At 43.1% G+C, this 16,809-nt stretch overlaps 1 protein-coding gene across 6 annotated transcripts in view; it reads right to left on the bottom strand.

Moving 5' to 3' along the window:
• Positions 1-4,959: 4,959 nt before the first annotated feature.
• The window catches only part of TCF12 (transcription factor 12), a 169,803-nt gene continuing 157,953 nt past the window's right edge, over positions 4,960-16,809 (bottom strand). For 4 of the 6 annotated variants that reach the window (XM_026855652.1, XM_026855654.1, XM_026855655.1 and 1 more), the window contains 5 exons: positions 14,215-14,329; positions 13,254-13,425; positions 11,755-11,987; positions 8,584-8,737; positions 4,960-7,245 (listed from right to left, as the gene is read on the bottom strand). In XM_026855652.1, coding sequence (XP_026711453.1) covers positions 8,595-8,737; positions 11,755-11,987; positions 13,254-13,425; positions 14,215-14,329 — 663 coding nt within the window. In that variant the 3' untranslated portion in view covers positions 4,960-7,245; positions 8,584-8,594. The remainder of the gene's footprint in view (positions 7,246-8,583; positions 8,738-11,754; positions 11,988-13,253; positions 13,426-14,214; positions 14,330-16,809) is intronic. The other 2 variants (XM_026855653.1, XM_026855657.1) reach the window with 1 other exon arrangement.

Here is a 16,809-nt window from a genome sequence, read left to right as displayed (position 1 = left end):
TGCAAGAGGACAGGATATATTTCATAGAATCATAGTTTGGGTTGGAAAGGTCATCTAGACACCACCCTTGTCATAAAAATTTCTTCCTTATATCTAGTTTGGATCTATCCTCTTTTAGTTTAAGACTATTACGCCTTGTCCTGTCACAACAGACCCTACTAACATTTCATCTTAGGTACTACTGGTTCCAGCCTTCTCATAGGTTTCTTTTAGTTGTCCTTGCTAATGCTGCTTTTACAGCAACAATGCATGTCCACTTGTGCCAAGAAACTCAGATAAGACCTGGCTGTTTCCTTAGACTCTTATTTAAACTGGGGGCACAAAACCTGATTTGCAGCAGTAGGCCACAGACACACTGCTAACATACACGTATTCTGCTCATGCTAAACTGTAAATCAGATTGGTTAGGAAAATCTGTCTTACCCCAGTTTTGAAGGAAAACATTCTCCGCAGATGACACTAATAGAGGCTTACAGCAAGGACCACCTAGGACACTGGGAATCTCAAACTGCTTGGCCTCAGATTCTCTGATTTGTTCTTCTCAGCTTCATGTGTGCTCTTTGAGACAAAAAAAAAGAGCATTTCCTTCATTTTGAGCTTGGATTTCTCTTCCAGCTGAACATTCACAAAAGCAGCTGGTCCCAGAGGTGGAGCGTTCCAAACCCCCATTTGGAGCCCAGTACGGACGTTATGGAGTCAGCCGCGACGCTACTTTATAGAGAACAGACAATGAGTTTTGGATCTCTTAAGTACCTTTCCTCCCTGCAAATGCGTTCCCTTCCCCCATTCTTTTGGAAACATCTCTGTCTGTATTGGAAACAGAGGATGTAATTTATTTTTATCGCCTTCCCCGTCAAACTGGCCAACTGCCACAGAGTTCTGCTTTCAGATGTAGCAAGAGGCAGGAGAACTGCAGTAAAAGCCATTCATTTCAGTGGCTCCTCCTCTGTTTCCTTATCTTATGCTGAGGCTACCTACTGTGCTATCTTATCACTCTTTCTAATCCTGCAAAACTTCTCTGCAACTTGACCCCTCCACAGAAAGAGCTGACCTGCTTCTCTACTCCTTCTCCCTTCCTCACAGAGCAAATTTCTCCTTCCTTTGTTACTTCAGGACTTTTTCATTGCCTGTCTTACCCCTCGCTCCTCCTTCTCCTAGCTCGTCACACTGCATTACATGCCCTAGCTGAATGTCCATACAGCTGTGTGGCCTCCTTGGGGTATGCTTCATTTCTCACTGTCCTGCCTGCCCTTTGATGTCTCCTGAAGTAGGACACATCTTCTGTTCCATCTCTTCACATGTGCCCATTAATTGCTCTCTTCAGAGGGACTGTTTACTGACTATCACTGTTTACAGTTGAATACAGCTAAACATTTGGTCTTCACAGTCCCCCCCCTTCTACACCACCCACCCAGTTTCTTCCCAATTGTTGCAAAATGGATGTCTGCAAACCACTTTATAAAGTCACAGATGCAATGTACTTAGATTCCCACAGCCAGCCTCCTTCTCGCAAACACTGGTTTTGCTTCACTTACAGAGAATTAAAGACTGCCTCTATGTTGGTATTTTTGTCTCCAGTTCTCTGATACAAAAAGAAGCAGTAAGGCTTAACAATTTGGCCTTTCTGTTGCACATATTCCTACCTTGGGTACTGTAGAAAATCCAGTCAGATCAGTAAGCATCGGACTTCTGACCTGTGAAGAAATGATACAAACTCAGTATGAAGTACAGAAGTATGCTCCCTGAAATGAGGGCTGTCCCATGCGTATGGCTCCATGGGCTCAAGGGCCCCGGGCAGAGGGAATTATAGTTGGCCGGGGGGCAGGGATAAAAATTACTCTAGCAAATGTGCAGAAGAGAAGAATGATATGGTTAGAATGCAGCAATTCATATGTCAGATGAAAATTCCTTCAGATGTCCTTCTCATTCCATATGGAGCTTAAAATATTACAAAATAATATGAAATAAATTTAAAACAAATGTGGGCTAAATTATGTATTTTCCAATGAACAGATTATTGTCAATCTTGTGCTTTAAAACAGTATTTGGGAAGAGGAAGGAAGCAGATACCTCAAAGAGTTTAGGAATTGCGTTATACAAGGTGCCTGAAGCTCACGGTGTGAGCACGAGCCGGAAAGGGCGCGAGGAAGGCTGGCAGTGAAGGCTGTGCGCTGGCACAGCTCGGCAGTGGAACAGCCCCAGCACCCCGAACTCAGCTGTGCCCTGGCCCTGCAGCCTGCGGGCCACCGTTAGACACGGTTACACGTCCCAGGGGTAAGGCTACCTGCTACTTTCCAGTTTCAGCTCCTGTTTTTAGTGCCTATTACCTTACAGATTTTAACCATGGGAACAAGTTTTCAGTCCTGAAAATCTTTGACAGATTTTCAGCAAATACAATCCAGCCTTTCCAATAATTTGATGAAGAGGAACTGCTGCTTTGCACACATTCCTTTTTTGTTACTATTACTGAGGAATTTTACTGTCCATAAATCTGCTGCTCACCAGTTAGAATGGTAACAGGATGTGATATGTTTTTGTAGGTCCTTGAAATGTTCCTTTCCACTGAAAATTGCCTAAAACCGCTACTGGTTTAATGAGCATACGTTCAGTGTAGGCTAATTAGATTTGGGTTAACTGAAACATCCCCTGTCATTACTCCTTCAGGCCTGAAGGTGAGTGCAGCAGTGCCTGGCGGGGCTGAGGACTCCCCCTGCCCCCTGGCCCTGCTGCTCTTCCACATGCTGAGGAGGAAGAGTCAGCTGCTGCTTCGCCCAGCCCTGACACTGCTGAACCTCACCGCTGCTCCTCATGCTGCAGCAGGAAACCTGCACCACAGGGATCATTCCATTAGTTAAGCACGAACCTGGAATTGACAAGTTTTAAGGTTGCTTATAACCAACAGAATTTGGAGATCTCCCATGTCAGAGGAACTGGGGTGGGGCAGGGACAAGGGAGGAAGGAAGCCCAGGAAGAGCTGTGGAAGCTCAGTTTACATCACCTGCCAGCTGAAAAGTCAACAGTTGTGGAAACAGTAGAATTAACTAGTTGTGGTCATGGTCATTTTTCATCGGTTATCCTGGCTATGCAAAATAGCCACACCAGAAAAACAGACAGCAAAGCTTAACAGACATGTCATTTTTGGTTTCCTTCACACTCTTTTCCCTGATACTCCTGTAAATACAGAATCTGTATTTAGATCTAAAAAACTTTTGAATGAGAACTTTACTGACACGTTTGTGATACTTGGATATAGCAGGCTAATGATGACCAGGGGCTACAGAGAATGACAAACACTAGTTTATATTGGGTTACTACCTTATATCCTGTAGGCTGTCAACGTTTTTTGTTTTTAGCATTTTTGCTCGCATTGTATTTGCATTTTATGATGCTCACATTTACTATTCTTGCATGCTAGGAATGAGCATTTAAAGAGCTTTATTTTTAATTACCCTTTCAGCTATTAATTAGTGACATAAACAAATTAAATGGACATTTAATTAAATGTTACTCTTAAAAGTGTAAACTGGAAGCAAAGCCCATTGATTTAGAAGCGATATTGTATGCCTTTATCTTAATTAGTCAGGTAGTGTTAGGGATTAATGTACTCAAGCTGTTATATTCATAATCAGATACATCAGCATTTACGTCTTAGGAGCACATGGATGAGTTCTGAGCCCCCTTCTGCCGGGTACAAACTCAGGTTTTGCAGTGGCACCCAGCTTGACAGTGGGAAAATAAATGGCAGTTAAACAGTACAAAACACCCCCTGCAAAGGCACCCGACTTATCTGCTCTTTGACAGCAAGGACCTGAAGAGAAGGAAGGACTGCAGCAGTCTCTCAGTAGCAGCATTTTCCCACTTTCTGGGATGCTGCACCGGGCAGTGCCTCTCCCCAGGACACAACCTCCCTCCCCGGCCCTGGGAAGGGCAGAGCACTGCCCCTCTCTGCTCTGGCCACAGAAAGCAAAGTTCCCCACCCAATATCTAGGTTGTCTTTGTAAATACAGACTGTTGCATTTTATTTGTGTTGTGCCACGATTCCCAGATGCAAACAGGGAAAACATTAACACTGATGAATTCTTGGGGAAACATGAACTCTTATTTATATGAAGAAACAGCATCTACTCAGTGCCAGAGGGAAAATAATGGAGCCCATTTTCAGCCCTTCCCAGTGCTTCAGTTTTACAGGGAAGCACGAGCCTTTTACAAGGTCAGCTGGATCTCAACACAGCCATTAGACTTTCTAAGGTTAGGAAGGGCAGTCTCGGGAGCCCTAGACTGCCTGACACCGCCTCCAGCTCAGCACCCCACCTCGTGCATGCCTGCTGGCACTGTCTGCAGCACGCTTTTCCCAGGGATACTTAGAGAAGAATTGAGAAAACTCAAGATTCTACAGTCTCACGTTACGTGAGGTTTTTGGCTTAAACAGTTGTGGACTAGGGATTGCATGAAGATTTTCTTCCATTGTCTTCTGTTCGCACTCACAGAAAGAAAAATTGTAGGAAACGTGAAAATCTTAATTTCAAGCTTAAACTACAGACTTTTTTCCTCCTCTTTTGTTCATAAAGCATATGTAGCTGCATCAATCAACTCTGAGTAACTCAGCACCGAACCTGAGCGCACAAAAGCAGCTCTAAGGATGAGGAAGGCTGTCTCAAGGACCAGCAAAGGACAGGACCAAGGTGCAGCAGGAGGCACCGGCGGCCGCTCCGTTTGCCATCGGCTGCGCTATCCCCTTCCCGCGCGGCACCAAGCGCAGGAGGGCCCTGCTCCTCCTCAGCTCCCTGGGGGTGGCTGTAGCTCTGCGGAGAGTAGCAGCACCACGTCTGTGCCTGCAGCCCAGGCCATGCCCTGGCAGTGTGTGAGCTTTTAGTCAGCTAAGGCAGGAGCTGGTTCTGCCGGTGTTTTTCAAGCAATGCATTTACCTACGAGGAGAGAGAAATTTAAAAAACTCACTGATTTACCATGTTAAAAAAAAGATGGCACATTTATTGCTACATAAATGTTATATACATAGTGTTTTCTGTTACATTGACAGAAATTTTTTTGAACTTCTTGCTGCTGGTTGGAAAGGTTTATCAGCAATACCTTGAAATTTGACACAGGGTACAAATCTGCAATAAACCAACAATGGAAACTGGAGAACAAGATGAGAAGCAATTCATCTCGGACAATTAGCTCTTACAATACTCCATAGGTACTACACGGTATGCTAGAACCCTACTATGGTCTTACAATGCTATTGTAAATTTCTGATATTAATGAACAGGTTATGGTAAATAACCCTACATTTTTACTACCTAATATAGTAAAATAAAGTAAGAAACTTTTTACTGAAAACTTTTTCGATTTCAAAAATCTAGAAAGAGTAATATTTAGAATTCAAGAAATTTTCTTACAAGATTATTGTATAAAAGACTAGCTACAGTGAAAAATAAGCCAAATGTTTTTTTCTTTCTATTTTATGAAGGAAAGCTTCTGGGCATACTGCAAAGTCTAATATAGCCAAAAAGACAACAAGCTTAGAAGGAAAAAGGCCAGGCAGTGGCACGTGATCACTTTCACACGTCATAAGCAACAAATTTGTTTAGCTGATAAACACTGAAATGAAGAACAAGGCCACAGATATAATCAGGTGTTATCTGATGAGATATGCAAATTAAAGTAATAGAAATGAGTCCACTAATTCCACGAACTGTTTTGTTAGGAACCATCCAAAACATGAGCTTAAATTCTTTAGTTTATTTTAACCATCCATCTTTTGTTCTTTCAAATCAAATGACTTCATAAAAATTATTGGTTTGTTCCTGTTTCGTGTGTGAACCAATTGCCAGTGATGAAAGATGCCCTACAGAAACAACAGCTCGGACAACCTCGGCTTAGGAAGTTTCCTCCCATGGTCATTGCAGTGGAAGACAGTTTCCATGGAAGTTCAGAGGGGTTTGAGCCACTTCCCCACGTCTGGGACACGGGACTACTCGGGGACGCTGTTCTGGTGGGGGTTACTGCGGCTATGGCCTGGGAGGGGGCATTCCTCTGCATTTGATTCACACCATCTTCTTGTCGCCACTGAGGAGCCATGCGAGAATGACAAGATAATTAATGTGTACAGGAAGGAAAAACTGGTGACCATTGCTCTTTTATTCCATTACGTAGGTAAGCCCACCTTACTGGTGGCTCTATCATCACACTACCTGCCACGGTGAATTCAGGATTTTACTATTCACCAAAATTACAGCCTGAAAAAAATCTCCTTTGTATTTTAATGCATTTTGTGCTTACGTACAGCTAACACTTTACATGTACTATATGTAGTACTTACTGCTCGGAAAACAAAGCAACTCTAACAAAGTAGATTCTCCCCACCCAATTTACACTTCACGTTACAAGCTTTACTATGAAGCCTAGAAGCCTAAAAAGGTTTTGTTTATAATTAGAAAAAAAAAAATGTTGGAGGAAAGTCTGAGGGAAAACAAAATCACTTTTTCAATCCAAGAAACGTTATGGTCACAGTATTGCTCCTGCCTGCGGCCTTCAGGAGGCCTCTGAGGGGCTTGAGGCACGGAGCTGGGCGTCAAGGGGAACTATGACCATAACTGTTCAGATTACCAGAGACCAAAAAGAACATAAAAAAAGCTATACCAAGGAAGAGTTTCCTATTGCATGGAAAACACTAGTCATATGGCAAAAGGAGAGGAAAGGACAACAAAAGACTTTTCCCTTCCTTTTTTAAGACACTAATAGGTATGCTGGGAATGCTACGGGTCGACGGTTGTCACTGCTTTGTTCTCTGAATGTGAACAGCTTTAGTGAATGCTGGCATCCAGCTGAAATTTTATCAGCTTTAAACATGTTAACTTTTCCCTTTATATGTAGACCTTTACAGTTCCATAACAATAAATAAAATTTGTAGTTACAATGCATTTGTCAATTCAGTTTAGGCACAAGGCAACTTCCACAATGAGTGGAGAGATCACAACAGTCTCTGATTGTGCAGAAGCGACACACTGCTTGCAACAGAATGATATGTTCAGAGTATTTCATGGGCTGAAATTCGATCTGAAGATCTTGTATCTTCAATCCTGATGCAGGTGTTGACCAGTAGCTTTGATCATAAGATTGCATTTGGGTTTCTTGCTTCAAGTGTTTTCTCCTGTCAGGTTTGTGTCTTCATATAATGTTAGTTGTCTGTGTCCTTGTGAAGAAAGGTCACCTTCTGTGTATCCTACCAATAATTCTGGAATTCTGGAAAGAAATTCAGGAGAACAAAGGGTTATTAGGAAAAGGATCTGTAAGAGGCATAACATCAAGGCTAGAGAACTAATTTCAACTCTTCACTCATCCTACTTCACTCATCCTACAGAGTTACTGCCATTAAAAAAGCAAAGATACAGTAAACTTCTGAAAGTGGTTCACTGCATTCATAGGGCAAGAACAGACTAGAAAGCCTGCTGTAAATCAAGAATTACCTGACAATTCAGAAGTAGCCTACTGCTCTGGTATGAAGTAAAACAAATTAAAGAAACTCAAACCACCCTGTTTCCCAAAAAAACCCATTTTATTTCTGAAGAAAGAAGCTGCCTATAAGGGATGGTAAAACATGAATAAGACTTGGTTTAAATGCTGTTTTGCTGCTTCCTAAAGAACACCAGGGAATAATAAATTTCCACGGGATACATCCTGGCAAGATGCAGGCCTCGACCTTCAGCTAAAACGGAAGCAAACCAGTCTGTACACACACCACCACAGACCTCCCCAGGCTAACACCGACTGGAGTGGCAGATCAAAATAAGGGCATCCAACCCAAATTCTTACTCTTTTTGAAAGCAGCAACAGTTCTACTGGTTGAGAGGCATGGAGGAATACTCAAGATTTTTTTCTTCTCAAAATCAAGTTTTTCCCCATTTTTAAAAAACAACCAACCAATCAACACCACATAATAAACCAAAAGATCAACATTCCTGTCAGGCCTCCCCGTCAGCATGTTTGAAATGACCCACTCACTGTGTACTGGGGCTTCTGGAAATGCTGCTTTACCTTGCAAAGCTGAATGACTTTTTAAATCTTCACCAGCTTCACTAATACAGATTGTGGTTTCAGATAGTCAGCAATCTCTGTTGGGCACGGGACTGGAGTTAGAAGGACTGGCCTTAAGCCAGGCAGCAAATCTGAGATGAGAACTGTTTTCTCTAAGTGTATCAGCACTAGGACACAATACATGGATTTCTAAATGAACTAATGTGATATTTAGACCATTTAGGATGTATAATTCATCGCTATTATGCCTGGCTTATCTAGCAAGCTGTTAACTGTTCCTCTGATGTCATGCCAAGAAGGCCACCTGAGCCATGAGATGTAGCCATTGGCAACAACGCATGGAAACGAAGAGACTCCAGTGATGATTTCTTGGGGTTTTGTTTTATTATAAAACTAAACAAATCTGCCTGCTCTTGCTTAGGCTCAGAGCTGCGAAGGTGCTCAGCAGCAGAAACAAGTCTGGCGCTAGTGGCAGCTCAGTAGCTGAGAACAAACCAACCCCGATCCCCCCCAGTTTTAGCCAATACAAAGGGACGAGAGACGTACCTGGCTGGTGTTCACATATGACCCATAGGGTTGGTAGTTTCACTCAGGCCAGGGTGGCTTCCTGGGTGTGGTGTTGGCGGCTCTGCCGATACGGCAGAAACTTTTTCTTCTTCCCTTCTCTTAAGGCAGGCTGCTTTAGGGTTTAGGTTTCGTTCTGTAACAGAAAAGTGTTTTTAACATCCCACACGCTGGTACCAAGGGGAATATCGATGCGTTAACCACTGCAGGAAAAACTGTTACGCCGTTTCCCTCTTTTAACTACTCCTGTCCCCATGCTAACATGCAGGTGTCTAAAGCAGCAGACAAACACTACTGAAGATCTACCAGGCAGCTCCTAAACTGGTATTTCAAACAATATTTTACTAGCTGCCTACATACACCTTAAAAAACTTGTTAGAAGTGCTCCCTTGTCACCAGAAGTTGCTAAGTGCAAAATGAGAACTCTCTGTAATTTACAGTGTAATAACCCAGATTTCCACGGTTCGCTGGTATGCTGAAGTCATACCAACCCTACTGACATCATACCACTTGTACTAGAGTTACTGCTTCTTTCCTCACCTCTATTAGCCTGCTGTTAGAACAGGGGAGGTCAAATGTCCTGAGTGAGCAGTTCTCTTCATACCCTCAAGTCTGTGAAATCCTATCGTGTCCATCTCACTGAGATCCAAAGAATATGACAGCAGTCACACAGAGCAGGACTGGGGATTTTTCAAACCCTATTTCACACTGAAGTCAGAGCCCGTGGTGGACTGGCTATCAAGGTACTTCCATCAGGATGTTTCCACTTCCTCAAGTAGCTTCAATAGATGTAGATTTGGATCTACCTTTCAAATAATGACAGCCTCTAAAACTCAGCTGTTTCTGTTCTTCAAAATGGCTCTTCATGAATCAAAGTAGTAAATCACAACGGACAAAAAGCATGTAACATATTCTACCAGCACACGTTGAGTTCAGTCGACACTGTGAGGTATTTTCCTAGCCGTCAGTGAATGCTGGTTTGCAGTTTAAGACTGAGGATGCCACTTTAACTGTAAGGGAGAGCACAAGCCCTTCCCTTGCCCTGGACAGGCAGCCCGCTGGGAAGGGCAGTTTGCTGACCCCTGCACACTGACAAGGGGCAGAACCCATCGGAGAGAGGCCATCTGGGGCAGAACTGCTCATCCCGCTTCTTCCTGAGTCATTATCAACAGCCTCCTCCTCCCGCTCCTAAGGATGAGCACTCCCAAAGAGCCTACTGGGAAAAAAACCTGCTAACTTTTCTTAATCATGGTTTTCTTTGTTTAAATATGGCTTGCCTAGAAGTTTTAAAGAAGATTTAATTATGTGGAAACTTTGAAAGGAAGTTAATTTACAGTGATTTAGGAAACGGAGATAAAAATGCTAGCCTACAGTTAAAGCCTAAAATCTGAAATGTTTCATTTTGAATAGCACCAATCACAAAATGAGGAGCTTCATTACCAGCAGAGAGAGGACATTGTTTATGCAATTATGTAAGGCAGTGGTGAGAGCTCCTCTGGGCGCCACCCAGAGCCCCGGCCGCTGGCTCCCAGGAGCAGGTGCAGAGGCAGGGCTGCGGTCAGACGGGGAACGTAAGGAAGGAAAAGTGCTCAATTTACACTGCCCGTAGAATAGGCCCAATTTAACTGCAAGTACATTTAGAGAAAGTTCTCCACCAGAGACGAAGGATTTGGAAGCGACCTCTGACACCAAGGCAAAAGTGGTTCTATTAATTTTCACACGTAGCTTTCTGTGGGTTACAGAATCTGTGAGAGCAGGGAAAAGGACCTGATGGGTTTCAATGTCTGAAAACCATGCTTGATGAATGTTATTGCCACTTCTTCGTAACACAGAGCTTTATCTTCCAGACTACGGCAAACATTTGCAGACCAAAAACAATTCCTATGGTCAAGTCTCGGAGATGCTAAGACATGCTCTCATCTGCAGAGCAACCACTTGCTCCATGTGCCTTGGAAGAACTCTGACCAGAGACACCGAGTTTCTTCATCAAAACTTGGTCAGTAAAACACTGCCTGAAAACACAGCACCTCACCCTTAAGACAAGCTTACTTCCTTTGTAGTAAGTCACCCACTTTGTCACTTTCAATACACTTTTAATAAGTTGCTTGAATCTCCTGTGCAAAATGCAAGCAAGGAAATGGAAGTACAAACAAGGTACAGAAAAATAAAACACCAACATCGCTCGGTGACTCAGCGATGGAGCACATTAAGCAAACGTAACCCCTGACATCAGCCACATGTGAAAGGCTCTTCCAGTCACTCGATGCGGTTCCACCGAGGAGGAAGGTTATTCCCTAGCCCAAAGCAGGCTAACGTGAGGACACTGGCCCCTTCACTGCCGCCTGCAGAGAACAGTTTCCGCTGGAAGGGACCTGCAGTGACCACCGGGGCCAAGTGCCTGAGCAGTTCAGGGCTGACCAGCAGTTAAAGCAAGGTGCCTCACAACTCCAACCTGTCTCTGACACAAGCTTAAAGGGAGCTCAGAAGGCGACTGTAGCTTCACCAACACAGGGGAATGGAACAGCTGAAGAACTGAACGTGGTTCCTAGAACTCTCTTTCCCTGAGAGGAAACTGCACAAAGAATTCTTCCATCTGCACCTACCAATAGGCCCATTATTTCTTTTCTGGAAAAATTTACAAGGAATCAGGGAAAGAAAATACATGCAAACCCAGCCCTGATTCAATTAAAGTAGGTTTCCTCCCTCCTCCCCAGCATATATTTAATGCAAAAACCTAAGTAAACACAGTTATGTTCACTGCATTTTAATATTTCAGTTACGTGGGGTTCATCTTAAAATAGATCCCTTATTTTTGCTATAGCTTTTATACTACTAATTAAGTGCTTGCTACAATTTAAAGCAAGCTGTGTCAGTGTTTTAATGAATCAATTTACTTTGAAAACATAGGTGAAGATAGCTAATTGCACAGGACCAGGACAAAAAAAGAAAAATTAAAGTATAAACCTCATAACCACCTTCTTTCCCCTCTTTATTAAAAAAAAAAACCAAAACTCTTTGCTTTTTCTATAGAACTTCAACTTCATTACAGAACAGCAAACATACTTCTGGTAAGTTGTGCAGATTTTGAGACCGAGACTGTTCCGTATCAGAGCTACCAGGCAAACTGCCCCAGCACAGCAACGGGCTACTGACCTCTCACTTGCTGCTCTAGACTGAGGATGACTGCCACAGCCTGGTGAAGAATAAGCAGTTTTGTCTGTGGTTTTTCACTCTTCAGATGAAGCTGACACATACGGCCAAGTTCTTTAAACGCCTCATTAATATCTCGTACACGCAAACGTTCTCTAGCGTTATTTGCCATCCTCCTCTCCTTTTCTCTTTCTATTTTCTGTTCTGGGTTTAAATCCTCATCTTCATTAGTACTGCTGCAAGAAAGTGTAAATAAAAGTATACTGAAATATCACTGGTATTCAGACAAGCGATCCTGCTGCTGGTTCAAAAATTCCAGTTGATGAAATTAAGCTTCTTCCCACTTAATCTTTTTCATACTGAAGTATATTTAAATAATAATGATAGTGTTAGCTATCAGTGCATAAGTATTCACAGTAATTCTTGCTGTTCCTGCCTTTTCCAGAAAATAAATGTTAAATGGTTTCTGCCTGAAGAATATCCACAGGATACTGTCTACAGGTGGTAAACATCTCTGGGAAAAGTAGTGGCCACGTGCTGCCCCCCGAAGCAGAAATGGACCCGAACTACCGCTTCAGCCAGTTCCTGATGGATGTGCAGTTAAGAGATGACTCAGCCATTCTGTCAGGTGAACAGTAAATTATTTCAACAACTAGCTTTTGCTAGTTTCCAATTGATCAGCTTATATAAAAGGCATCTAAGTAACTTTTAATTCAATGCACTTATTTAAAAGTTTTAGTTTAGTTAAAGACCTTACTGGCCAATTTTAGAACTAATTTTTCTTCCAATACCCAGAGCTAAACATTTACATTTAGAATTCTTGTATCACTTCAAATGATTAAGTTGCACAGCCCTTTTTTAAAACATCGGGCTGTCCAATTGAGTCTGGAACTGTACAAACCCTCTGCTCTCCTACATTTAACACACTAAAATGCCATTGGACACGTGATGGTATAGACTCTGCTGCACGTGGTTGCAAAATTCTGATTGTTTACTGTTACCTCAAACGTCAGCGCTTGTGTCGGGCCTCTCGGGCAGCTCCAGGTGTTTTGTCTGTGACTTGGGAGGGGACAAAGTGTTCAGCAAGGCTGTTTCCCTGTGGCACTGCCCCCAGCCTGGGGGTGACCAGGCTGCCTCTCCCCGTCTCTACACCTCACACCCAGAAGCGCAGCCCTGGCCCCGGTACAACGGAGCACAGATTTCTAACACTCCCCAACCTCTGTGCTGGGCAGGGCCCTCTCAACCTTTTACTACTTGTATGTACAGGCAGACGTTAGGCAAGGCACTAACATAAGGGAATGCACACTCTTCAGGGCATCTTCCCAGAAAATCCTCTGTCTTGTATTTAAATTGATGCAAATACTGTAAACTATCCATTTCATCCTATTCATATATGCACTAAGGTAACACAACAGCCTTGAAATAAATTTATCAAACTTAAGGACAACATGCTACAGAGCATTAACAAAGCACAAATTCTCTAGGTCATGTCAGGAACCCACCTTGTTCTGCCTCTGGATGAGACCTTGATATCCTTCTGGGAGGACTCATCATCTGATTTCATGTCATCCGATGAGGGGGGTTCATGTATATTTTCATCCTTCTCCTTATGTTCAGACTTGATTTCTGTTGGACCTATAGCCACAGACTGGCTCTGTAAGCCACCTGACAATGCTGCAAGCAACCAGAGATCAGTGTGAGTATCACAGGAGTGAAACATTTCAGAGAATCTCAAGCAGATATTGTCAATGGGAGGCCAGAGCCACCCACAAGTCTGGGGAGACAAGAGGAGGAACTGCAGAGAAATCCGGGTAATGCTGCTGTACTCGGACGTGCGTCATGGGTAAGGGCTCGTAATTCACAGGGCAGCTTAAGCAGCCACAGCCTGATCTAAGAAAAACACTGTTCAAGACAGAAGGACATTTGGTGAGGTAAGGAAATTCACACCTCGTGTCTGGGCTGCAAATTTAAGGGCAGAGCTGCACTGACAGTGAGGTTTGGGCTTAGGCCAAACGTGCAACGCACACCTGCCTAAATGGTGCAAGCATGCTACAAATGCAACAACACAAATACAAATATTTCTTTACGCTAAAAACAGAGGGAACTGCAAACACCTGCCTGGAACAACGTCCTCTTACTGGCTAGACCGAAACCTGGCCCCTGCTCACCCTGAACCCCCGGCGATGCGGGAAGGGCTGCGCGTGCCAGCGTGGGGCGTCCTGCAGCCCCCAGCTGAGCCCCGACACAGGGCACTGCGCTGCCCCACGCCCGACAGGGCTGCTCCTGCAACTGCTGCAGGGATCCCCAACTGCGGTGGCTTACAGGACTTGGAACTACTTTTCATTTCTCAGCATTATCTATGTCCCTGTCGTCTGTGTCGTGCACGTTTACCGAGACCCACAGCCTCGCTGGCTCTGGATTACTGCAGACCCCGTTCAGCATTTAGTATCACTGGGAAGTTACCTCTGTAGCTTTCTTGTGTTTTATGATTTAGTTCTGTGCTCTGAGCAGAAACTGTACTGGGAAGGACTGAATGGTTGCTGTTGAGGCTGACACTTTCTTCCCGATGAGTCCCAACCTAAAGCAAAGCAAAGCAAATGTTTCTATTAAAGACGTGATTATTCAAATAAATAGTCCAAATACAGAAGTGGATTAGACACTAAATTAAAGTTCTACCTCAGGATAAGAAAGATTGACTTGAAAGACACCGTTACACTAAACCACTTGTCAGACCATATTGGATTGAGGTGTTTCAAGCAGCGACCAACACCTGTTTGGAATAATGCAGCAACCTAGGAAAAAGGGGGTTTTCCAGCATTTTCCCACAAAACACTACAGAATTTTCTCCTTGATTTATACCCGAGGGGTTTAAGATTTGATTAACCTTTGATTGCTTTAAACTAACACAACCATCAACCCTAGTACTTGTAACATTGTGGTGCTTAAAAGAAAATCACAGAGAATGATGGACTTCACCACACGACAAGCGTGTACACTGTCCCACACTCATGCTGGATTCATACACACGTCTATTTATAAAACATATAAAGAACATCTCCTCACATCTTGTTTTCTGCAACAGGATTAAGAACTGGATCCAATATCAAAATATTTTTTATTCATTTTAGTAATTCTCTGGTTTTCTTCCTTTCTCAGCTAAATACATTTAGTTGAGTCCCACTACAGGCTTTTATCATACAAAAATAATCCAGGCATCTAACTATTCTTACCACCTCTCTCAGTATTTTCTAATCTGCTCCTTCATAAAACATCATGATTAAATTTCTAAGTGGCAAAGCATGAAGTGTCTTTAAAAAAATCTAATTTTGCATAAACTTGAATTAATGATACTTGTGTAAGATAGCTAGGAGTGCACATACCTAGCTTGGAGAGGCAAACTTGTTAAAAACCTGCTGCTCAATACAGAATACCCTTACGAATGCAAACCTCTATAAAAAGAATATTCTTTTGTTTGAAAAAGGAAGAGATAAAGACACACTGCCTATATTTAAATAATTTGGAATACAGACCATTTAGAGCTTTTGATTCCTAAAGACACAAAAGTCCTTCAATATTTATAATACAACCAACATAATACAATTAAACAGTTAAAAAAACCTGAACAAAGATGAGGGATTCTACTATTATTTGTACAGTTACAAAAATTGGCTGCAGATGAAGCTTTTTATTGGAACAGTAGCAAACATGTCAACTAGAAGATTAAGCCTTTAATTAAATAGGTTTATTGCCTGGAGTTACACATGAGAACCACTGTTTTTCAATAAATCCTTCAATCCTAGTAAACTGCTGAGCTTTGAATCCCTCTTGAGTAATTAATGCAGCTTTTACCTTTCATGTCTTAGTACGGGTTTTACCCAGAGAGAGATAAATACCCTTATGCAAGTTTATCCTTTGTTTAATATACACTCCTTCCTGTAAGCTAACGCACAGGAACAAGAAAGGAAAGGGGGGGGAACCCCCCTGACAACCCACAGCTAATATCAGGTCATTCCAGGCTGCTATTTGTATCTATTGTTCTGCAGAAAATCTCCTCTTGTATACTGTGGAATATCTGTTGCTATTTAAAGTATATTTTATCTCCCTTTGTGTGTAACAGACTTTGTCTGGGAAAAGTTCTACCGTGGATACAGTCATCTCTTTCGAGTGCTGGGAATTCACTGGGAGTAAGGAGGGAAGCCTGTGGCTTCCAGCCTGCAAGACAAAACTCTTTACAACGGGAATGTGAAACTCCTCTTCCACGCTGAACTTCCCAAACCGAGTCCTTCCCCAATTCTGCCCCACAGGTTGTGTGTTTTATTTTATTCTTCTGGTCATGCTTAGTCCTGACACATGAGGGTGCTTTTATTCAAGCTACAGACTATTAATCACTTCAGGGCCAGGTTTGTTCCAAAATCTACTTCTTAAAAAAGACAAAAGTTTCTTAAAGCTGCGTACAAACGTAGCAGCTGCCAGAACCGTGGCAACGCTCAAATCTAGAGCTTATCTAAAAGCGGTAGATTAGCAAATCAGTTCTGATAAACACAGAAATAAAAACCGAGCTCAGGTCCATGCTCTGGTCCTTTGAAACATGCTTATAAACTCCAAGCGTGCAATTTAGATTAACAAGATTTATACAGAAATGTTAAAGAGCTGAAGTGTTAGATAACTGACCACAACACGAATTTTTATCTCTGATCTGTGGTGTGCTGGAAAATCCAAACTGCCAAGGAAAAACCCCCGGGGCAGGAGGAGCTGCTGTAGTCACTGCACTCCCGGGAGGCCAAGAGCTCCTCCGCACGCACAACGTATCCGCAACTGCTTCAAGGTCCCGAGCAGGGCTTCAGGATCTCGAACACCGCGGTCAGAAAACGGAGTTTGCTTTTCTCTCCCTCCGCTCCCAGCTCAGGGGAGGCGGCGCCCCCCACCTGCATGTCAGTGGGCGCAGCCTGGGGCTTCCCTCGGGCCCCGGAAGGCTCCGCCCTGCCGGACCCCCGGGAAACGCTAGAGTTTTAAAATAAATCTGGCTCAAAAATTAAGCAAATGTTAAAATAAAACCAT

This window comes from Athene cunicularia, assembly GCF_003259725.1.
Source record: "Athene cunicularia isolate RWA chromosome 10 unlocalized genomic scaffold, athCun1 chr10_part1, whole genome shotgun sequence".
Taxonomy (NCBI): domain Eukaryota; kingdom Metazoa; phylum Chordata; class Aves; order Strigiformes; family Strigidae; genus Athene; species Athene cunicularia.
The sequence above is the reverse complement of the archived record's forward strand: the minus strand, read 5'-3'. Positions and strand labels throughout refer to the sequence as shown.